Here is a 24,598-nt window from a genome sequence, read left to right as displayed (position 1 = left end):
ATGCCTTGGCAAACAAACTCTTTTGATTTGTATTGGGGGCCATTGTCTGAGACTAAAGTCTCTACCATGCCATGCCTGGCAAAGGCTGCCTTTAGCTTGTGGATCACAGCTGCAGATGTGGTGCTGTGAAGCTTGTCCAGTTCAAAAAATCTGCTGTCGTAATCAACAGTCACTATGTAGTCCTCGTTGTTCCATGTGAACAGGTCCGTTGCCATGATCTGCCAGGGCCTGTCTGGGATACAGTGAGGTCTCATGGGCTCTTTGACATTTGATGGGTGGCGTTCTAGACAAATGGAACATTTTCCAACAATGTCCTCAATATGTTTGCACATTCCGGGCCAAAACTTAATGTCACGTGCTCTTTGTTTGCATTTTTCCATGCCCATATGTCCAGCATGAATTTTTGTCAACATCTCTTCTCTGAGACTGGTAGGAATGATGATTTTCTCCCCTTTGAAGATGATTTTGTTGATTTGTGACAGTTCATCTCTGTGGTTCCAGAATTCAGATATGCTCTGAGGGCATTTCCTCCTTTCCTCAGGCCATCCTTCATGAATGACTTTGCTCAGCAGTGTGAGTTGTGCATCTTTCTCCGTTCCTGTTCGGATCTCCTTCAGTTTTGAGTCACTCACAGGTAAGCTGTTGTACACCATGTGTACCTGCACATCCATGCCTTCACTGAGGCTGCTGTCCTGGTAGCTAAGAGACTTTCTGGAGAGCGTGTCTGCGACAGGAATGTCTTTGCCTGGACGGTGAATGATTGTGAAGTCGTACTTCTGTAGCTGAAGGATCATTCTCTGTAGCCTTGGTGGGGCTGCGGCTAGTGGTTTCCTCATGATTGACTCGAGGGACTTGTGGTCGGATTCCACAATGACTTGTCAGGCATAGACGTACTGGTGGAAATGCTTACATCCAAACAGAATTGCACATAGCTCTTTCTCGATTTGAGCATAGTTGATTTCACTGTCTGTGAGAGATCTGGAAGCGTAGCCGATGGGCTTTCCTTCTTGCAGTAATACTACGTGTTCTGGACTTATGGACATTTTACATACAGATAGCACCCTCTGGTGGTGGTTATTGTGTTAGCAGTGTTTGTATGCAGCAGAGGTCAGTTGACCTTTCTTCCTGTTTGACCCAGGAAGGAGTTTTCCCAGAAAGAACCTGACTTGAGTAATGGAGAATTCCATGAGGGATTTGCAATCCAGTGTAACCTGATCTCATATGTTAGGCCATACGCAATATCTGTGAGTATCTTTGTTTGTTAACATGATAGCAACTTTGTCAGTGTAGTATTATGACAATACTATGTTTATAAGAAGTAATAGTTGGTATTTACAGAAGTACAGTATGTAATATCTAATGTATATTACTCAGTTTTATGTACAAAACATACTTTGTCTTTGTTTACAGTTTCACAAATTTGTTCAAGTAAAGCTTCAAAACAGCAAATCGGCTTCGAGGAATTATTTGAATAAGTGTTTAACTTGCTGGATAACTAGATAGGAGCACGTCTAGCGAGGCCAGTACACTACGCCTAGTCCATACTTTGACGCATCCACTTGTAGTCGGAGCTCTATGTTGGGGTCGATGTAGGCAAGAACTGGTCCTGGTTCTCTGGTGATTATGTCTTTCATTTTCTGAAATGCTGTGTCATGTCGTTTGTCCCACAGGAACTCATTGGATTGTTTGAGCAACTGACGCATGGGTGCATTGATTTCGGAGAGGCTCGGGGCAAACTTGGCTAAGTAGTTAACCATGCCTAGTACTGTCTCTAGCTCTGCACGGTTCTTCGGCGGCTCCATCTTCTTGATGGCGGAGATTTTCTCTGGATCCGGCTTAATGCCATCAGTTGAGAGGCGATGCCCGAAATAACTGATCTCGGTGGATCCGATTATGCTTTTCTCAGGGTTGAGCTGGATACCTTTCCCCCGTGATCTTTGTAGCATCGCACGGAGGTTCCTGTCATGTTCCTCTCTATTCCTGCCATAGATGAGGATGTCGTCTACGATTGTGACTACTCCGTCGAGGCCTTCATAGGTTTCGTCGATCTTCCGCTGGAATTCATCCTGAGCTGAGATAAGACCAAATGGTAAATGCAGAAATCGGTAGCGTCCAAATGGTGTGTTGAATGTTGTTAGCTTAGATGACTCTTCCGTGAGCTTGATAGTCCAGTATCCTGATCGTGCGTCCATTACACTGAAGTAACGTGCTCCCACTAGCTTGGGTGTGATGTCATCTAGCATTGGTAGAGGGTAGTGAGGGCGTTTGATAGCCTTGTTCAAATCTCTGGGGTCGAGACAGACTCTGAGCTTGCCTATACGTGGTTTCTCAACCACTACTAACGCGTTGACCCACTCTGTCGGTTCTGTTTCCTGGACGATGATTTCTGTATTCTCCATGCTCTGCAGCTCCTCCTTCAGGCGACTACGTAGAGCAAGGGGTATCCTTCTCGGTGGGCAAATCACAGGGGTTGCTGCTGGGTCAAGGTGAATAGTGCATTCACCTGGGAATAGTCCGATTCCTTTGAAAACATCAGCAAGCTCCTCCATGACTGTCTGCTTCTCCACTGGTGCTGTCAATGATAGCACTAGCTTGACGAGGTCCATGTCTAAACATGCCTTTAGACCTAGCACTGGAGGTGCTTGAGTGTCAACAATGTAAAAGTCCAACATCATTTCACTTTCTTTGTACTTGCATTTCATCACGCATGTGCCTTTTACAATGAGCTGCTCACCCCCGTAGCTGGTCAGTCTGCGTGAGGTGGGCTGTAGCTCACACTCATCCTTCAAGCTGTGATACTCACTCAGAGGAATTACATTAACCTGAGCTCTAGTGTCTAGTTTAAACTTAAGCTCTGTGCCCTGTTTTCCCAGCTCAATATCTGCAAAGGCTTGCTCAGTCTCTGAAATCTGTTTTTTTCTGTGACACTGAATCAATAAACAGTTCCTCTGCATTTGGCTCTCTATCTGGCATTTGGCTGTCACTCACTGTGTGTACTGCCATTCCAAAAACAGTCCTGCAAACTTTAGCAAAGTGGTTCCGTTTACCACATTTAGCACATTGCCTTCCTTTGGCAGGGCAGTGCTCCTTTTCTCCATGCATCTTGTTTCCACAATATCCACAGTTTTTGAAGTGTTTTATGTCTGTGTCGCTCATTTTTAGAACTCTCTCTGTTCTTTCTGTTCTGAAACACGCTCTCTGGGTGGTGTTCTTTGGTGTGTGTCTATTAACTGCGTGCACTGTCTTTTCACGCGAGCTGCTCGTGGTGCCGGTTATGGTTTTCAACTGTACTTGGGCTATCTCATGCGATCTAGCTATGTCCATAGCTTTGTCCAGCATTAGCCCGGACCCAACATTCAAAAGTTTCTCTCTCACTTTAGCTGAATGTATTCCAAACACGATGCGGTCTCTAACCATCTCATCTTTATCTGCATATTCACAGTCTTTTACCAGCAGTTTTAACTCAGTCACAAACTGTTCAAATGACTCACTAGCTCCTTGTACTTTCTCCTGAAACTTGTACCTAGCGAATATCGTATTTGTCTTGGGCATCACATATGTTTCAAAATGGTCAAAATAACTTTTCAGTACCTTTGCTTCATCCGCGGTGAGAGACTATGTGTTAAAAATGTCTCTCCCTTTTTCTCCGATCCACAGGAGTAGGTAGCTGCATCTTTTTTCCTCCCCTTTGCTTTTCAGCGGACCTGAGAACATCAACTCCACGTGTTGCTTGAACTTGCGCCATTCTCTATGTACATTCAAAGATCTCCAATCCATTCGAGACAAGGGAGCTCCAACGATGTCCATTTCAAATCCCACTTCTGACACCATGTCTTGTTTTACACACTTTGTATAAAACTAATAAATTGCAGGACAACGGAGTATTACAATTTAACTGTTTTATTAAGCATTAGGTCTGTGATCTTACTCATTGCAGTACCAGTGGGGAAAAGCCTGGCATTAGGACCCCTAGCCTGGATCTTCCAAACAATAGTAGTCCTTACAGATGCCTGCAGGCCAATGACAACTCAGCATGTGATCACATGTGAATATAATAGGTATTCCTTACAGATGCCTGTGGGCCAATGATAATTCAATATGCAAATGTTACACCATATATAACCTATATGATGATGCTCAGTCCCATATATAGCCTATATGATGATACTCAGTCCCATATATAACCTATGTGATGATACTCAGTCCCATATATAACCTATGTGATGATACCCAGTTCCATATATAACCTGTGATGATACTCAGTCCCATATATAACCTAATGACGATACTCAGTCCCATATATAACCCATGTGATGATATTCAGTCTCATATATAGCCTGTGTGATGATACTCAGTCTGATATATAACCTATGTGATGCTACTCAGTCCCATATATAACCTATATGATGATACTCAGTCCCATATATAACCCATGTGGTGATACTCATCCCATATATAACCCATGTGATGATACTCAGTCCCATATATAACCCATGTGATGATACTCAGTCCCATATATAACCTATATGATGATACTCAGTCCCATATATAACCTATGTGATGATATTCAGTCTCATATATAGCCTGTGTGATGATACTCAGTCCCATATATAACCTATATGATACTCAGTCCCATATATAGCCTATGTGATGATACTCAGTCTCATATGTAACCCATGCGGTGATATTCAGTCTGATATATAACCTGTGATGCTACTCAGTCCCATATATAATCTATATGATGATACTCAGTCCCATATATAACTTGTGATGATACTCAGTCCCATATATAACCCATGTGATGATACTCAGTCCCATATATAACCCATGTGATGATACTCAGTCCCATATATAACCCATGTGATGATACTCAGTCCATATATAACCTATGTGATGATACTCAGTCCCATATATAACCTATGTGATGATACCCAGTTCCATATATAACCTGTGATGATACTCAGTCCCATATATAACCTAATGACGATACTCAGTCCCATATATAACCCATGTGATGATATTCAGTCTCATATATAGCCTGTGTGATGATACTCAGTCTGATATATAACCTATGTGATGCTACTCAGTCCCATATATAACCTATATGATGATACTCAGTCCCATATATAACCCATGTGATGATACTTAGTCCCATATATATAACATGTGATGTGATGATACTCAGTCCCATAGATAGCCAGGAGGAGGAGTTACTCCAGCTGGTTGCTGTTGGTCACCAGTTCCCGGGGTGCTGTGCGCGAGCTGGTTTCCGGGTGTGTGACGCCACTTCCGCTCTTCCGGCTCTAACGGTTCCGTGGCTGTAGTTTGGCGCCGAGTGAAGGAGCGAGCGAGTGAGAGTGAGTGCTCGGGGCGGGTTAGAGACCGGCGGGGCGCGGCCGGGCCCCGGTGTGAGAGAGAGAGTCGGCCCGGTGGTGCCGGTGTATCCGGCCACATCGAGCCCGGGGTGTGTGGTGTAGGGGCGGGTTGATATTTTCACTCGAGGCCTTCCGGCCAGCCGAGTGACCTCGTTGGCCAGGCCGCCTTCCGGACGCCCCGGGGGTGCGAGGGGCTCGGTTGAGAGGAGACGGTGTTTATCCAACTCTTTCTCCCCCCCCCCCCCCCCCCCCCCAGCCACGCCGGCCTCTCGGGGCGCCACAGGCCGCGCCCAGGACGCCCTGACCTTGGGCCCTCGCCGCAGTGCTTGGCCCTTGAACCGGGTGGGGAAGGGAAGGGGAGCGGCTGTCTGAGAGCTTTGAAGCCGCTGGGCTGTGGAGGAGGAGGAGAGGAGGTTGGGGGGGGGAGGTCACCTTCCCGGCTCAGTGCTCGCGTTTCCGGCCTCTGCTGACTTCGCCCATTTTACTAGCCCTGTCAAACCAGGAAGCAACATTTCTCTCTTGACCTCAAAATGTTGGATGAATTGGTTGAATTAAACAACTGCAAATGGCATCGTTATGGTCATGTACTAGATTGTCATGCAGAAGGAGCCCCTGTAGTGGTTAAAACCTTGGAGCCCATTCTTAAATCTTAAAAACGTTTATCTCCATAACGCATTGCTTTTAATCAGTTTGTTGCATTTTTTTGAAATATGCCAATAGAAAAAGGAATGTGGGATTCCATAAAATCACTGTTATTGATTTATTGATTGGGGCTGCACGATAATTTAAATGAAAGTGTGCCGGAACACCAGGAATGTTGCCTGGAGTCCAACTAGACACACTTAAATGATGTAGAGATTATAGTTCAATTGTCTGTCCTTTCCTTAAGACTTTTAAATGTGATTTAAGTCAGGAAAAATACAGTACTGTATAAACTGGGTTATTTGAAAGAATAGACTGAGCCAAGTGTAATTTTCCTGTCTCCAACTTGGGTTATGCAGAAGTGGGTTATATATTTCTATGTTTAAATTTCTGATATACTACACATCTGAAATTATTTGTGCTGTACATTAATCTACACCTTCTTTAAAAAAAAAAGAAATGGTTGACCTTTGGTGGCTTGAAGCTAATATGATCATAGCATTTCTGTACACAGAATTTTTGAGTGCCAATATTTGGAAGTTGGTGTTTTGCCTACCTGGTTTCACTTTTAGTACTGTATATAACTATAGGTTAATGTACAAGTTGGAGTTTATCGTGACAATAACTCGGATCTGATGTCATAAAGCATTTGAAGAATTTATCAAGGTTTGAAGAATTTATCAAGATGTTTTGAATCTTTAAGTACACTCCAACATTACATGATTGGGAGTCATGGAGTTTTATACATTTTCTTTTTGGTGTATCATATGACTTGAACTGTAGTGATGTCCAATTTTATTTTACTTTAATATGCGAGCATCCGTTATATTCAGTCTGAATGTTTCCACCGATTCTGGTGACTTGAGCTGTAATGCAGTTCTACAGTAGCCCCTCAGTAAGAACATAGAAACAGGAGTAGGCCATTTGGCCACTTGGGTATGAGAATTGCAGTTCCAGGCAGTGCAAATGGAGGACTGCCTGGCTGGATCCTTACTGCAGCCATCGGCCTTAAATTGATAGTTTAATGAGGATAAATTGTCTTCCTAAACTTAAATAACAAACTCAACGCCAAACATTTGCTCCTCCCTGTTGGGCAGTTGCTGCGATCTTTACCCATTTGTTATATTGCTGGAGTGCATTCCCTCCCCTTTCTGCAACTGAATTTTGTATTGTTGCCCTACACCACAATGGAATATTTTTTACAGGATTATTTATCTAGGGTGATAGACCACACAACATCACTTACTTGAAGTTCACATGTTCAGCTATCATTCAAATGACCTGTATTGATTACACATAAAGCAAGTCAGGGAAGTGAAAGCACATTGTGCTAATTTATCACAGTAGATCTTTTTGAAAAAATAGCCATTGAGTGTGGAAACTTAACTAGATTTCGTAGAAATGTCAGAATATAATTTCAATTTCCCCCGGACGCATGCTTCTAAAATTACCCTGCAAGGTCATTGGGTACTGTTAGTCAGTCAGCCCTGCTCCAAATGTATGTCCTAATATACCGGTCGGTACCTTGCACGAATTGCTTTTGATAATCTGAATGCTTCTGCAGGTTATATTTTTGTATATTTGCACACAGCTTTTGCTTTGTGATGAGCTTAAGCAGTTTACAGTATTGCCATAGAGGAGCCCTCACTGAACTGAGAAGGAAGGACAGTCAGGGAATGTTTGTTCTGTGAGGTCCCACTGCCCATTTTACTACGTCCAACACTATTAAGCATACATCTCGGATGATATGAGTAATCGAGAAATGCTTAAAATGAATTTTGATCCCTTCAGTTTATAACTTCAACCTATAAGTAAGATGTTTATAAGATAATACAGTCTGCAGATCAAAGTAGCTTCTAGTTCTACAGGTGACTGATTTAACCTGATCAATCCACCTTTGGTTTTCCTAATGGCTGTTCATTTCTTAATCTTTCTCATTATAACTCTTATTTGAAGGTGACTGTATTAGAACCTTGGTCTTGCTCTTGAATCATTGAAACATTGGTATTTGCAACCTCTACCAAATGCTGTACTGGGTTCTTATTTTAGACTTTCACTTTTTAAATACACTCTAGCTATGTTACTGACAGTAGAGGCTGGGATCTGACAAATGTCCTTTGTGAAAACATTACAGGATGTTGGCTTCAAGGGCTCTGAGCCTCGTCACCAAGCGTGCGCTTGCCACTTCTGTTTGCATGCAAGCCCATGGACATGGTGAGTTGCAAAAGACTACCTGTGGTTAGAGGTTCTAAATTCTAGTGCTGAGTTAGTGAGAATGCTGATCCAATATTGATAGATGCATGTTCTGAATTGCCATCAGTATCTGCATTGCTAGTTCTTATGACTAATACAGTATTGGATGTTCATATAATGAATCAATTTTCAATCTTTACTTGGGTTTAATGGTATAACGTATCATGAGTAAATACCTTAAAATTGATGACTTTCAGGGGCGGTTAGTTTTTAAATGTTTTCTTTCATTGAATCTCTCGATTTGGTAAATTGAAACTCTTAATGTATTGGTAATGCCTCTCCACCCACTTTCAGTGATGGAGCAGTTCCAGAATTAAATATTTGAAGTGTTTATGCACCAAAATCAGCATAAACATTTTCTATGTCTTCACCCTTTTGAGGACGATTAAATTAAAACAAGGAGCCTTTTGTCCAGAGACTGGTTCAATGATAGATATGCTCATCTTACTTCAGAGTCAAAACGTTTGTTCAGCTTTGTGCACTGTATGTTGGTGCTCTGCTGGTGAATAATTGCTGTGCGAAAAGCTGGGAAGAACGTGCGAAGTTTGAAGGGCAGTTTAATTTAAAAAAGGTAACCTGGCACAGTCCTGCTCTTTGTAGCAGAAACATTGATTGGGAGCCCCTCTGTATTTGTCATCTGACAGTGAAAATACAACCTACAGTAGTGTTAATATCTCTTGATTCTTACTACAGGAAACTTTGTGCTATCCGGAAGTTGAATGTCTGGCAACTTTGATCTAACGGCAGAAATCAGCAGCCGTTTTGGTTAGGTGTTTTTTTTTCTCCTAGCATTCTTTTCACAGGCAGGCTCTGGAAAGCGTCTGTCGCTTAGCAACAGCTTCAGAGGCGCTTCCAAGCCACGGGCCGAGTGTTTACAAGCTGTTGCTGAGCAACAGTGTTTGTGGTCAGATACTGCTTTGAAAAGTTCCTATCTGATAACATTGACGCTGGTCTATCCGGAGTTTAAAAAAAAAAACAGCAGTAGCTCGGTCCCATGGGTGCCGGATAGCGCACAATTTCCTGTACATGCACAGATTGCATCCTTAATCCTAAATAGGTCCTAGTGTGTCTCATGTGATTTGCCCCTTAGTACTTGTGTTTTAAAAGTAGGTATAGCGATTGTTCCACAGACTTAACATGAAATTGTGGTGCTATTTACATAAGGAAAGTCAAGGACCAGAAAGGCCATTGAGCTCATCTCCCCAGTCCCCTAACTCCAATTGTATCCATCTACATTTAGCATCTCTAATAGTTTTGCCTCTTCTACCTCATTGGGCAGATTATTCCAAATCTTCAATGCTGGTTTTCCCAAATACCAATTTAAAATCTGCTTTTGAATAATAAGTTTGTCGTCATAATTCTATTTTCCTGACTCAATTTGAGGTAATATTCTGGGTTTCTTATTTGCACCATTTAATCTTACAACTTTGAGGTCCCCCTTAACTGTCTTCATTCTAGGCTGTAGACCTTGAGCATCTCTCATCATTGCACCTAGTTTATCACCTTTACAATTGCAATCAGTCTTGTTCTTTTGTGGATCTTTTGCAATGCTTGCATGCATCAATGCTTTTGTTAGTGCAGTGCACAGAACTGAATACAGTATTCCAACTGTGGTCTGACACATGCATGGTACAGCTTCAGTATAACCTCTGGAGACTTGTACTCTACTGTTCTGCCGATATGTTCCAGCACCCTGCTTCAATTGCTTTTCCACATTGTCCAGGCATTGAACGTGATGGGTCGAAGTCTCTTCCTAAGCGCCTCTCTGCCAATTCAGTCCCATTCATTGTATTCTTATGTACATTGGAACAATGTGGAAAACTTTACATTTTAGAGTTAAATTTAATTTGCCATAGACAATCTAATTTTAGTGCCATAAGGAAATGCGATGCGTTTACATTTGAGAATATCTAGATCATAAATGTAGATCAGAAGCACTGGGGTTTATGATCCGGGGGGGGGGGGGAGAAATACTATTAGCAGAAAAATTGCTAAGATCAACTCTAGGAGGGAGTGTTCTACATAGAAAGTGGTAAGGTGCAAGCTAAACTAGCCACATTATATATCTGCAGTTTTAACATGTAGCCATGTAGTGTTTCCTTATCACTCCACGCATATAGTGAGAACACTGACCTGTATGATCAGTAACTGGTTTCAGCACATTTTAACAAGATTTGCAGCGATTAATCCAAACATTAGAGGAGAGAGCACCATAAGATGATCTGCATTATGTTCAGTGCTGTTTTTCCTTTGTGGGTATGTGTGCTTGAGTTTAATTTTTATCATGCTGATGTATCAGTGAGAAATCTACTGCCTTTCTGCAGGTGTTGCAAAGATTGAAGATTATTCACTTCCAGCGTACTCTGATCGCAAAGATGAGCCTCTTGCAGCCATTGACTTTGTGGGGCACTTGTCTGGAGAGCAGAAGTCCCTGAAGGAGAAGGAGAAAAGTTCTTGGGTTTCTCTTTCCAGTGACGAGAAGCTGAAGTGTAAGTAACCAAAGTGATGTGTAAACTGCATGCTGACATCGGATGCAGACCTGTCTGAATTGGTGGCGGGGGGGAGAAGAGGGGGCTGGGGGCTGCAACTACAGGTTGACTGCATGAATCTTAAGGTGCCTTCAATAAGGAAGTACAGTATATGACCAATGTTCCCTCTTAGCTGTGCAGTAATGGGAAAGGTCCCGTGCAGGCTGCTGACTGGCATTTCCATTGTAAGTACAGGTAGACGATCCTTTATCCGAAAACCTCGGGACCAGCCGTGTTTCGGTTTTCGGAAAATTTCGGAAGGTATTTTATAAGACTGGGAAATTTGTCGGGGGTGGGGGTCGGCGGGAGTCGGGGTCGGCGGGAGTCGGGGTCCGCGGGGGGGGGGGGGGTCCGCTGGGGTCGGCGGGCGGGAGTCGGGGTCGGCAGGGGTCGGGGTCCGCGGGGGGTCGTCGGCGGGGGTCGGGGTCGTGCGCCACTCTGGTCATGTCGTGCGCACGACTTACGCTGAACGAAAAAACCGTCTGTTTTTAGAGGGTTTCGGTTTTCGGAAGTTCGGATAAAAGGTAGTCTACCTGTACTGCATATGTGCAGAAATTTAAAGGGACCGCATAGTAAAGGAAACAGGCCGTGCAGAACGAAGCGCAACTTGGGGGGAATTATGTATTTGACTACCTGATACTAAAGGAAGGGACCCGTTTACTCAGCTTGTTCGTGTGACTGGAAACAAGTGTGAAAGCTCAGGCTAGTACATCGTAGGACTCAGTTATTCAGCAATATCAAAAGCATGTGGTTTTGCCAATTTTCTCACCCCTTCTGAAGGCGCTGGGAAGTGGTTTCGTGGGTGCAAGCCACTCCCTGGTACCTCGACCAAGCGACCCCCCCCCCCCTTCGTGTGAGTCCAGATGATTGGCAGGCTATTTGACGATGGAGGTCATTACAGCCAAGTTCAACCCTGTCGTCACCTGGCATCGATGCAGTGTTTCCGGGAAGATTCATTGAATAGTAATCAAGCAGGAACTTGTAGAATAACATCATAGAATTTTAGAGCATAGAGGGAGGCCAGTCAGCCCATTGTGCCCGTGCCAGCTGTTTTAAAGAGTAATCCAGTTAGAGTCCCGTTTCCCCAGCCCTTTCCCCATAACGTTAAAGATTTTCTTTTTCTTTAGTGAAGATATTTCCCAGCCTCCAACTGTTATCCTGGCTGAAATCTGCTAATGTCATCACAGTCTGGGAATTAAGGAGGTGACTATCTGATCTAAATGGCTTAATATTGCCCACGGTTAATGCCTTTACCGGCTAGGTTATTAGGATTATATGTTTAGTAGCTGGATAACAACAGTTACACAGGTGATTTTCATCACTTGAGTGGGGAAAAGTCCGAGCTCTTTAAATGCATGTATAGAACTCTGGTCACAGCCAGAGGAATTTCCTGATGGGGTGGTAACTCGTTGCAGTCACTAGAAAAAGAAAGGCAGTGCCACTTCAAGATTTTTAAACTTAAAACAATCCTTGTGTGGACAATGTGCATCACAAGTAGTCCATGAAGTCGTACCTCTTGAATGCACCTCAATTTCAGATTGGCATCATTTTATTGGTGGACCTTGTGTCAGAGCAGTACCTGCAGTATAACTGGAGCATTTTTTTTACAATTGATCCTCTCCTGCTATTCTTCCCTGAAAAAGTCAGAAGGTCCAGTTTCAACAAAGTTGCAACTTTTAACTGTCCACAGTACAGGAAACTTTGTGCTATCCGGCACCCACGGGACCGAGCTGCTGCCGTTGCCTCAAAACTTCCGGATAGACCAGCGTCAATGTTATCAGATAGGAGCTTTTCATCTCTCTATCTGACAACAAAGACTGTTGCTTAGCAACAGCTTGTCAACACTCGGCCCGTGGCTTGGAAGCGCCTCTGAAGCTGTTGCTAAGATACAGAGACACCTTCCAGAGCCTGCCGTGTCTGACCACAAACACTGTTGCTCAGCAACAGCTTGTAAACACTCGGCCCAGTAGCTTGGAAGCGTCTCTGAAGCTGTTGCTAAGCGACAAAGACGCTTTCCAGAGCCTGCCTGTGAAAAGAATGCTAGGAGAAGAAAAAAAACCTAACCAAAACGGCTGCTGATTTCTGCCGTTAGATCGAAGCTGCCAGACATTCAACCTCCGGATAGCACAAAGTTTCCTGTAATTGCAAAGCATTGATGTACAGCATGGTAGGCTGTATATTGAATGTATCCTCCAGTATTAAAAGCATACCTCCAAATCAATGTAATATGCTCCCCATCAGCCCAATTTGGAACATGAAGGTATGAAACCTTGGTAACTATCCTGAGCTCTTGCTTGATACTTCCTCTTTACCGCCGCCCCCCACAAAAAAATAGTCGGTTGAGTGTTTTTCATCACTCCCAAGTTCTGACAAGTTTACAAGTGTTTAAACCTAATTTGCCATATAATTTTTCTGGAATCTTAATTTTTGATTCCATATTCTAGTTATTGAAAATTACTTTGGGTTACATTCTATCCCTTTTCTAAAACAATTGTGTGCTAGCTAAATTGGAGATGATATTTTGTCCATTAAAATCCATTGCAATAATTTTTTTTTTGCCTCTCTCCCAGGTTCTTTCTCCCTTTTCCCTGCGTTACTTGGTTCTAAGAATTCTTTAATTGGGAGAAGGTCGTGGATTGCTCCACAGTGCTTGTGGCGATACTTTTTGATTCTACCAAATGAAGAGCTCTTGCTGTGAGGCGACGTGCTGTTCTTTCCCCATCCCTCCCCAGAAGTACAGCATCTTGCTTATTGCATGGCTTTTTTTTTTCTAATAGCCTGGCAATCAAACCAAATAACTCTAACAGGCAGGTCCATGTGAATGAAAAGCAGCCTCCAGAGCAGACTGATTGTGAAGCAAGCGACATAACTGCACTTTGTTGCTGCTTTTTTGTTATAAACCTAGCTGGAATCATAAAATGATACAGCACAGAACGAGGCCATTCAAGCCATCGTGCCTGTGCCGGCTCCTTGAAAGAGCGATCTAATTTAGTCCCACTCCCCTGCCCTTTCCCCGTAGCCCTGCAAGTTTCCCCTTTTCAAATATTTGTCCAATTCCCTTTAGTTACTATTGAATCTGCTCCAACCACGCTTTTAGGCACTGCATTCCAGATCATAACTCGTTGGGTAAAAATTCTCTCCTTTTCACCTCTGGTTGTTTTACCAATTGCCTTCAATCTGTGCCCTCTGGTTACCGACCCTTCTGCCACTGGAAACAGTTCCTCCTTATTTACTCCATCAAAACCCTTCATGGTTTTGAACACCTCTGTTAAATCTCCCCATAACCTTTTCTGCTTTAAGGTTAGTTTTTTTTAAGTCTGTAAACTTTTTATAAAAAAAAAAAAAAAATTCTCATTCAGATGGTTTTCATTTACTTCCTCAGTGTATCGCATTCGCTTTCACTATAGCTTTGCTGAGATGAACAAGCCGTCAAGTGAATGGAAAACTGTTGCTGGTGCTGTCTTTTTCATGTTCGGTTTCACTGGACTGATTGTCTTCTGGCAGAGGATGTTTGGTGAGTGGAACAAATTTGGTTGTACAAAATAAGTTAAATTATGTAAACTTTACCAGGGAAAATGTTTCTAGGTCATACTCCACATATACCATATATGCAGCACAACCTCTTGTGTTGTCTGTGCTTTAACTGAATGAGTACCCAACAGTGGGGGGAAGAGTTCATTAGCACTGCAGTTTGCTTAAGAATATATACTTTAATTTAAAATGAAGGGATTGATGAAATATTCTGTAATATTTTTAGGTTACAACTTCATGGTTAAGGGGAAGCTAGATAAGCACATGAGGGAGAAATGAATTGATGGTTATGCTGATAGTTAGATGAGGAAGGATGGGAAGAGGCTCGAGTGGAACATAAACGGTTGGGCCGAATTGCCTGTTTCTGTGCTGTATATTCTATGTAATAGTTCATGTCAGATTTGCTTTTATTTCCAAATATATTCAGGGTATATGTCATTGAATTGAGAAGCCTGAAAATAACTGGCTGCATTTTATATTGTTTCAAACGGCCAATGTTCCTTTCCATCAATGTAGCAACAGACATACTTTTTATAAAAAAAAAAGAAAAGAAAATGTGCCTATAATAAAAAATTAAGCTATCAAAAAAGATTAAGACACTAGCTTAAGCTGGCAAGACTTCCAATGAGGAAATATGCAGCTACATCATTAATAACTTTCTCAATCGTGCTCATTTCTCATTTGAAAGAGTGAAAAGCTTTTTCAAGTACAAGAAACTTGAAACTTTTTTTTATCCAGCACGGCTGGGACCGACGTGGTGCCGGTTCATCAAAAATTCTGGATAACCGAATGCTATAGTAAAAGATAGGGAGAGCTGACAGCACTGTATAAAGCAACAAACCCTGTTGCTTAGCAACAAGTGTAGAACAATGGCCACAAGTTCCAAGCGTCTCTGTAGCTTAGCAACAGCTGCAGCCACACCCTTGCACAGCAACAGACGGAGGAAGGCAAATACAATATGAAGTAAAACCTACTCCTGAATTTTGCCGGTTAACCGAGATTTCCGGTTATTTAGGTGCCGGTAAATCGAAAGTTTCCTGTATTAGATTCCAGCTGGAGAAGCTAATTGATGTAGGTGGCCTAATCTGTGTCCCTTATCCACAGTATTTGGAGATGTTCCTCACACTTTCTCTGACGAGTGGAAGGCTAAGCAGCTCAAGAGAATGCTGGACATGAGGATGAATCCAATTGAAGGCGTTGCTTCAAGGTGGGACTATGAAAATAACGAGTGGAAGAAATGAGTGTGCACTGGAATTCTTAATGGTTACTCGTTTGAGACTTCAAATCTGAGCTTGTACATGTGTTCAAGAAGTTAACTTAACAGTCTGGAGTTGATCTGTAAATTTGATAATAAACTCCTGGTTTACGTGAGTTTGTCTGCTGGTTGTGTTTTTTTTTTAAAGCAGCCAATTCTAACTTTGGGGGAGGGAGGAGGAGGATGATGCAAATTCAGACACACCCTAGTACTTTATTATATTTTTAAAAAGTGGTTGAAATGTTTTGATCTGTTTTTCTACATGGCCTTTCTCAATGTGCTTATGTTCCATTTCCTGGAGTGGCCACTGACGTATATCCTATAATTTTCTACATAACGCTGCACCACTGGGGAAAAGAGAATTCCTTACAGAAAGCATGGGAAACGAGTGGGTCAGTTCAGCCACTTTTGGTGCCTGCTTCGATTCCCATTGGCGGAGGTTGTTTGCCTGTATTTGCTAAATTGTACAAGGGAATTGAAGTCTGCAGTGTTGTATCTGTAGCCTGTATATATTGGATTAAAGCAATACTTTTCTTTCATCTAGAGATAATAAGTGAAGGCCCATGATACAGATCGCCATTAAAGCTGTAAAGAGTTGGAGTGAAGATGGGATAAATCTAGATGTGAATGTGTCTATATATAATGTACTAGCTGGGGTGCCCAGCGTTGCCCAGGCTTTTTTGTAAAACTGGTTGAGACTGGTGGGCTGGTCCCTCTCCCCTCCCTGCCCCTCTCCTCTCCCTCCCCAGCGCCTCAGGCCCAGCCGGACTCACCTCGGTACCAGAACGGAGTCAGTCCGGCAACGGGAGGCCGGGTGCCCAGCGCTCTGAAGCGAGCCCGGGGTTCCTGATGGTTAACGTGGTGGGCCTTGTTGGCCGGGCGGCAGACGAACGCCTTTCGCTGGGGACTCCCGTGTCCGATTGCGGTCGGGGACGGATCGTTGGAAAGCCCCGGTTTTGCCAGTCCCGCACTCAAAGTAAGAGAGAGGGGAAGAGGAGAGAGAAATTTTGAGCTTCAGGCCTGGCCGGTTTGTAATGGCTGCCACTCACCTGACTAACGGCAGTTTGAAGGATCAGGCACTGCCCACAAACGCCATGAAACGCCCCCCCGTGACGCAGCGCGCGGATTGGTCAACCATCACGTCACTCAACGCTAATGAGCGGTAGGATTGGTCAACCGCTAATGAGCGGATTTTTTCCTGTTTTTGAACGTTTTTTGTCTACTGTCCGAACAATTTTTGTCTGACCAAAAAGCAAATACGCCTAGGAGACCCTCCTACAGACAGAGATATATATATATTTAGTGTACTAGATGGACCTTTTTGATTTGTGACTTGGATTGTTTTCTCAACAATTTTCTCAAGACTTTGCGACCATGCACGGTTACAGTTCCACAGATGTTGGCAGGCTGTTTGACTGCAAGGCACATCACAGCTGAGCCCAGCATCTAATTGTGCACTCTGAACTGCCCCCTGAAGGGGCCTAGCAAGCCACTTGGTTGTATCAAGAAAGCCTGCTGCCTTTAGGACAATTAGGGATGGGCAATAATTGCCGGCCTTGCCAGCGACACCCACATCCCAAGAATGAATTTAAAACGGTAATTAAAAATCAAACATCGTCTAAGGACATCCTATATAGCTGTAATCTACTTTCTGCATGAATCCTTCCAATTTTTTGACATCAAGGAGTGTATTGAACAGCGGATTATAACAGTCAAATTACCCATGTCCAAAAGAGACAGTCTTAAGCAACTTGCACTGTAATCCCATTAACACAATGCACTTCTACACTTGAAAGTCATGGGTTCAATATTGAATGTATTATCCATTTAAGTCCCTTTTTATCTTGCGCTTCACTCTAACGTAGTTCTTGCTTCGTGTAAAAACAAATGGTAATATTGGTGTCACTTCCAAACCTCCAAAAGCTGATGGAAAGATCTCGAGCATTTGAGGCTGGAAGAATCCAAGGGTATCAGACCCTGGATCCAACTTAACAGGACCACGACTAGAGAGACTTTAGAAGATTGCAGAACAAGTGTAAATTTGTTGGTAAGTTAAAACCATGGGAAATGGATGGCTGAACTTTAAGCAGTTGATTTTTAGATTTCTCTGCATGTTTTATACATTAATCACTTATAATGATTATTCAAAAGTTTAACTTGTTATGCAGGATGTTAGCCTTGCTGAAGAGTATACTCTTGGCTGCAAATTGTCTTGTAGCAGGACTATTATGTTAAATTCTGACCAGTTTATCTGTTGATGCTGAATGAACATCAGTACCATTCTTCAGGCTATCTTCTGTCCTTTCATGCCCCAGCCTTGAGCCTCTCTTGAACGAGCCATTGACTTTCCTCTGCCTTGCTTTGTATACCCCGCCTTGCTCATTGTGGCACTTATCACTGGCTGTCACAGGACAATAACCCAAACTGACTCACTTTACACTTCTGCCAATTTTCCTGATGTTCGGGGGGGTAACTTCTCAAATCCCTCCTCCTCTTCCTCCTCTTCTTTCCCCCCCCCCCCCCCCCCCCCCTCCTCCCCAACATCAAACTATGCTAGCAGTTCTTATCACCACACAGCTCTGTATCACCCTCCAGAACATTAGCTCTGACTTGAACAAGGCCCTCACCATCATGGATAACATTATTGATAACAGAAATCTGGTTAACGGCTGGCGATTCCTCAGGTCCCAATGAAGCTGCCCCCTGTCAACAGTCCATCAGCTGCTTTACCTAAACTGCTGAGGTGGTGGTAGAGCTCCCATTGCTGAGGCCAAGATTGGACACTCCTACTGCACCTCTAGCACCTTTTCCTTCAAGTACTCTAACCTCCTGAAGAATGAGAAGTGATCTCATTGGAAACATAAGATGATTCTGAGGGGATTGTCCGGGTAGCTGGTGAGCGGTTGTTTCCTCTGGCTGGGGAGTCTGGATAGGTGGCATAGTCTCAGGATAAGGGGTCAGCCATTTGAGACTGAGATGAGGAGGAATTTCTTCACTCAGAGGGTTGTGAATCTTTGGAATTCTCTACCCCAAAGGGCTGTGGATGCAGAATCGTTGAGTATATTCAAGACTGATAGATTTTTGGACTCTAGGGGAATCAAGGGCTATGAAGATCGGGCGGGATAGTGGCGTTGAGGTTGAAGATCAGCCATGATCTTATTGAATGGTAAAGCAGGCTCGAGGGGCCATATGGCCTACTAGTTCTTAAGTTTTTCATCCCTCCCAGCCCCCCATTCAAAATCTGTTGACCTCACAAATCTCTCCCTTAGTCTTGGCACTGAGCGATTTATTATCCTTGAGTACTTCAACATGCATTTAACCTCCCCTAGCCCTTTCTCCTGTGATTTCACTGCCCTCGTGTTCTCGCTCAATCTTGCCCTTCATTTAAACTACCCTATGCAAATTAATGACTACCCCTTGACTTTGCATCTAGGTGGCCTCACTGCACCTGTCTCTGTCCCCTTAACATCATCTCTGATTACTACTTCATCTCTCTCAACCACCCACATTCCCCAACCTACCTCTGATTTCACTAACCTCCCATTTGTCTGGAATAGACTCTTGCCAACTCTCTCAAACTCCCTCTAGCGCTCCATCAGTCACAACACCACTGGCTTTCAACACGTGAGTTGCACCCTCACCTCCACCTTTGTTCTTGTTGCTAGTAAATCAATCACTGTCTCTCACTGCTGTTTCCACCATCTTTGCACCTTGCAGTCAGAGGGATGTAACCTTGAATGCACTTCTGGCACAATTGTCATTGTCATGAATGAACAGATTTGGCTCAATTGTGTCCAGGTTAACTGTGCCCTGTTCTTGTCAGCCAAAAACCACCTACCACTCCAAGATTATCTTGGAGGGTAAGGATAAACCTAGGCTCCTCTTTAGTGACTGCTTCCTTAAACCCCCTTCTCTTGCCCCTCCACTTTCAATAACAAATTGTGCAATTTTTACTTCTCATTGAAGCCATCCACACAGTTGGCTTTGCTTCTCTTTATCCTCAACTCTGACCACTCCAGTTCTCAATCCATGCCATTTGTAGTCTCTCTCCTCTCAACCTTTCCCAACTCATCTTTTCCATGTGACCCACCCCTGATGTTCCTCCCCATTCCACTCCTGATTACTCTGCTATCTTGGTCCCCATAGTAGTTGACTTATGGTTACCTTTCATCTGGCACTGTCTCTCTCTCCTGTTCAAAACCTTGCTGAAAGAAAATCCCACTCTTCAGCCATTTGTTGTCTCTCTCTCTTGCCTCATCTAAGGTCTTTGAGCAGGTTATCATTTCTCAGCTCTTTGCCCATCTCTCTGTTCAAAGGCTTCCAGTCCAGCTCCTGCCCATCTTGCAGCACTGAAATGACCTTAGCCATAGTCATGAAAAGCATCTTTCCTGACTGACCATGATGCAGTATCCTTCTAGTCCTCAACGTTTCCATGCAGTTTGACACAGTTAACCATGCCATCCTCTGTTGTTCAACTCTGTGGGATTGCCCTTGTGTGGTTTTGCTCCTGACTAATGAGATGAAGTTAACCCATCTCTAGAATGGCTTCTCTTCCTCTAAAATTTCACCCCTGGAGAACGCCACAGATCTAGCCTTGCTCTCTTCCTTGTTAAAATGCTGTACCTCGATAGCATCATCTTCAGGAATGGGGTAATTATCTAATGTACGCTGGTGTCACTGAACTTCACCACTTCTCTCGACCCCGTGACACCAAACATTGGATGAATCACAACTTCCTTCAACTAAACAATTGGGAAAACCAAAGCCATCATTTTGTAAAAGTGAGATTGTGCACATGTCTGGAAGAAGAAAGCCATAAATTTCCCACTCCTTTCTGGTGAAGAAGGCCCAGCAGCGCCTATATTTCCTAAGGAGGCTGAAGCGATGTAACCTGTCACCCCTGATCCTCTCTAACTTTTACCGCTGCACAATAGAGAGCATCCTGACAAACTGCATCACAGTATGGTATGGCAGCTGTAGCTACTATGACCGGAAAGCCCTGCAGCGGGTAGTCAAAACTGCCCAACGCATTACCGGCACCCGGCTACCGACCATAGAGCACATATACCAGAAACACTGTTTACGGAGGTCACGGTCCATCATCAAAGACCCTACCCACCCCAGCCACAGTCTGTTTGCCCTCCTGCCATCTGGGAGACGCTACAGATGCATTCGCACCCGTACGACCAGATTTAGGAACAGCTTCTTTCCCAGGGCTGTCATCCTACTGAACTCCACAAATAAACTCTAAAGCCTGCACATCTGCCAATGCACTTTATTATGGTTATGTTTATGTTAATGTATTACAAGCCAAATGTATGTTGAACGTTTAAATGTCTTAATCTAAATGTACACTCTTGGGAGCCGCAAGCCTACATTTCGTTGTACTGCACTTGTGCACTAACAATGACCATAAAAGTTGATTTGATTTGATTCTGCTTCCTTGCCACTTGCTCAAGCTGAACCAAACTGTGCAAACTTAGTATTGTTTGACCTTGTGCTGTACTTCATACCTTACATCCTTTCCATCACCAAGGCTCCTTACTTCCACCTACTTCAGTCGTTCTGCTACTGAAACCCTTATTCATGCATCTGTTAGTTCCAGCCTCAATTCTTTCAGTGTTCTTGCTGGTATTCAGTCCAAAATGCAGCTTCCTGCATCCTGTCCCGCTCACCTATCGCCCCTGTATTCCGGAACAGGCTCGGTGCTGATTGACCGACTGTTCCTACTGACGTGCACTGGCTCCGTGTCTGGCAACACAACCAATTTAAAATCCTTGTCGTCTTTGTCAAATCCCTACATGGTATCAATGCTCCCTATCTTTGTGATCTCCTCCAGCTTTATCTCCCTTCTGTGGATCTCCCCTCTCTTGGTCTTGTGTGGATCTCCCCTCTCTTGGTCTTGTGTGGATCTCCCCTCTCTTGGTCTTGTGTGGATCTCCCCTCTCTTGGTCTTGTGTGGATCTCCCCTCTCTTGGTCTTGTGTGGATCTCCCCTCTCTTGGTCTTGTGTGGATCTCCCCTCTCTTGGTCTTGTGTGGATCTCCCCTCTCTTGGTCTTGTGTGGATCTCCCCTCTCTTGGTCTTGTGTGGATCTCCCCTCTCTTGGTCTTCTGTGGATCTCCCCTCTCTTGGTCTTCTGTGGATCTCCCCTCTCTTGGTCTTGTGTGGATCTCCCCTCTCTTGGTCTTCTGTGGATCTCCCCTCTCTTGGTCTTCTGTGGATCTCCCCTCTCTTGGTCTTCTGTGGATCTCCCCTCTCTTGGTCTTCTGTGGATCTCCCCTCTCTTGGTCTTCTGTGGATCTCCCCTCTCTTGGTCTTCTGTGGATCTCCCCTCTCTTGGTCTTATGTGGATCCCCCCTCTTTTGGTCTTGTGTCGATCCCCCTCCTTTTGCCCCACCACTAGTGGTAGAACCTTAAATTGCCTCACCACTACTTTCTGGAAATCCCTCCCTAAACACTTTTGTGTTTCTGCTTCTCTTGTCGTCTTAAACGTTCTCAAAACTTACCTTTTTGACCTAACCTCCCTTAACCTCTCCATGGCTCAGCTCGGTTCCTCTACTTCTCCAATAAAGCACATTGGGAAGTCTTGTACATTGAAGGTGCTATATAAATTAAAGTTGTTACCATCCAGCATAAGAAGGGTACAAATCCGGAGAGAAAAACTCAGTATATATTTACTATTTGTGAAGGAATTAGAATTCTTTTGGCTTTGTAAGGCTCCTTGGTTATTAATTTTAATACTTATGTAATATCATTCATAGTAGAAATAGTAGATGCATTGCTGGTCATCGTCCAAAATTCTATAGACTCGGAACAGTTCCCATGGATTGGAGGGTAGCTAATGTTACCCCACTATTCAAAGAAGGTGGTAGAGAGAAAACGGGGAATTATAGACCGGTAAGCCTGACAGCGGTAGTGGGGAAAATGCTTGAGTCCATTATAAAAGATGTAATAGCAGAGCACTTGGAAAACAGTGACCGGATCGGACAAAGTCAACATGGATTTACAAAAGGTAAATCGTGCTTGACTAATCTACTGGAATTTTTTGAGGATGTAACTAGCAGAATAGATAAGGGAGAACCAGTGGATGTGGTGTATTTGAACTTTCAGAAGGCTTTCGATAAGGTCCTGCATAAGAGATTAGCGTGTAAAGTTAAAGCACATGGGATTGGGGGCAAGGTACTGACTTGGATAGAGAACTGGTTGGCAGACAAGCAGAGTTGGAATAAACGGGTCTTTTTCCGAGTGGCAGGCAGTGACTAGTGGGGTACCGCAGGGATCGGTGCTAGGACCCCAGCTATTCACAATATATATTAATGATCTAGACAAGGGAACTAGATGTAATATCTCCAAATTTGCAGATGAGACAAAGCTGGGTGGGCGTGTGTGCTGTGAGGAGGATGCCGAGAAACTCCAGTTTAATTTGGACAGGTTGGGTGATATGGCAGATGCAGTATAATGTGGATAAATGCGAGGTTATCCACTTTGGTGGCAAAAACAGGAAGGCAGATTATTCTCTGAATGGCAATAGATTGGACGAAGGGGAAGTGCAACGAGACATGGGTGTCCTTGTGCACCAGTCGCTGAAGGTAAGCATGCAGGTGCAGCAGGCGGTTAAGAAGGCAAATGGTATGTTGGCCTTCATAGCGAGAGGGTTCGAGTACAGGAACAAGGATGTCTTGCTGCAGTTGTACAGAGCCTTGGTGAGACCACACCTTGAGTATTGTGTGCAGTTTTGGTTGCCTTATCTGAGCAAGGATGTTCTTGCCATGGAGGGAGTGCAGCGAAGATTCACCAGGCTGATCCCTGGGATGGCAGGAATGATGTATGAGGAGAGATTGGGTCGATTGGGCTTATACTTGCTGGAGTTTAGAAGAATGTGAGGGGATCTCATTGAAACTTATAAAATTCTAACAGGACTAGACAGACTAGATGCAGGAAGGATGTTCCCGATGGGCTGGGAGTCCAGAACCAGGGGTCACAGTCTAAGGATAAGGGGTAAGCCATTTAGGACAGAAATTAGGAGGAATTTCTTCACCCAGAGAGTGGTGAACCTGTGGAATTCTCTGCCACAGAAGGCAGTGGAGGCCAATTCATTAAATATATTCAAGAAGGAGTTGGATATATTTCTTAAGGCTAAAGGGATCAAGGGATATGGGGAGAAGGCAGGGACAGGGTACTGAATTTGGATGATCAGCCATGATCTCATTAAATGGCGGAGCAGGCTCGAGGGGCCGAATGGCCTACTCCTGCTCCTAACTTCTATGTTTCTATGTAAGAGCAGGGGAGTGGGACTAATTGGATAGCTCTTTCATTACATGCATTACACAGTATTTACAGCACAGAAACAGGTCATTCGGCCCAACTGGTCTATACTGGTGTTCATGCTTGACACAAACCTCCTCCCACTCTTCATCTAATCCCATTAACATATCCTTTTATTCCTGTGTTTATCTCGCTTCCCCTTAAATATATCTCTGCTATTCACCTCAACTACTACTGGTAGCGAGTTCTGCATTCTAACCACTCTCTGTAAAGAAGTTTCTCTTGAATTCCCTATTGGATTTATTAGTGACTCTTATATTTATGGCCCCTAGTTCTGGTCTCCCCTGCAAGTGGAAGCATCTTCTCTGTCTACCCTATCCAACCCTTTCAAAATCTTAAAGAACTCTATCGGGCCCCCCTCAGTCTTCTCTTTTCTAGAGAAAAGAGCCCCAACCTGTTCAATCTTTCCCGATTGGTATAACCTCTGTTCTGGTATCATCCTAGTAAATCTTTTTTGCACCTTCTCCAGTGCAGCTATATCCTTCTTATAATATGGAGACCAGAACTGTTCACAGTACTCTGTGTGGTCTAACCAAGGTTCTAAAAAAGTTTAACACAACTTGTCTGCTGTTCAATTTTATCTCTCTAAAAATGAACCCCAGTGCTTTGCTTTTTTATGGCCTTATTAACATGCTTTTAGTGATTTGTGTATCTGTGCCCCCAGATCTCTCTGCTTCCTCTACCCCA

General features: G+C 43.8%; 1 protein-coding gene across 1 annotated transcript; it reads left to right on the top strand.

The window, feature by feature from the left end:
- The first annotated feature begins 5,234 nt into the window (after positions 1-5,234).
- cox4i1 (cytochrome c oxidase subunit 4I1) lies at positions 5,235-15,700 on the top strand. Its single transcript, XM_085991803.1, has 5 exons — positions 5,235-5,357; positions 8,152-8,231; positions 10,595-10,759; positions 14,181-14,312; positions 15,434-15,700. Exons 2-5 carry the CDS (start codon positions 8,153-8,155, stop codon positions 15,568-15,570), a joined length of 513 nt encoding a protein of 170 aa, XP_085847929.1. The 5' UTR covers positions 5,235-5,357; position 8,152; the 3' UTR covers positions 15,571-15,700.
- Positions 15,701-24,598: the final 8,898 nt, after the last annotated feature.

The sequence above is a fragment of the Somniosus microcephalus genome, chromosome 6, assembly GCF_052327205.1.
Source record: "Somniosus microcephalus isolate GS21.2 chromosome 6, FLI_Smic_1.0, whole genome shotgun sequence".
Taxonomy (NCBI): domain Eukaryota; kingdom Metazoa; phylum Chordata; class Chondrichthyes; order Squaliformes; family Somniosidae; genus Somniosus; species Somniosus microcephalus.
Note: the sequence above shows the minus strand (reverse complement) of the source record. Positions and strands in the feature narration are given on the sequence as shown.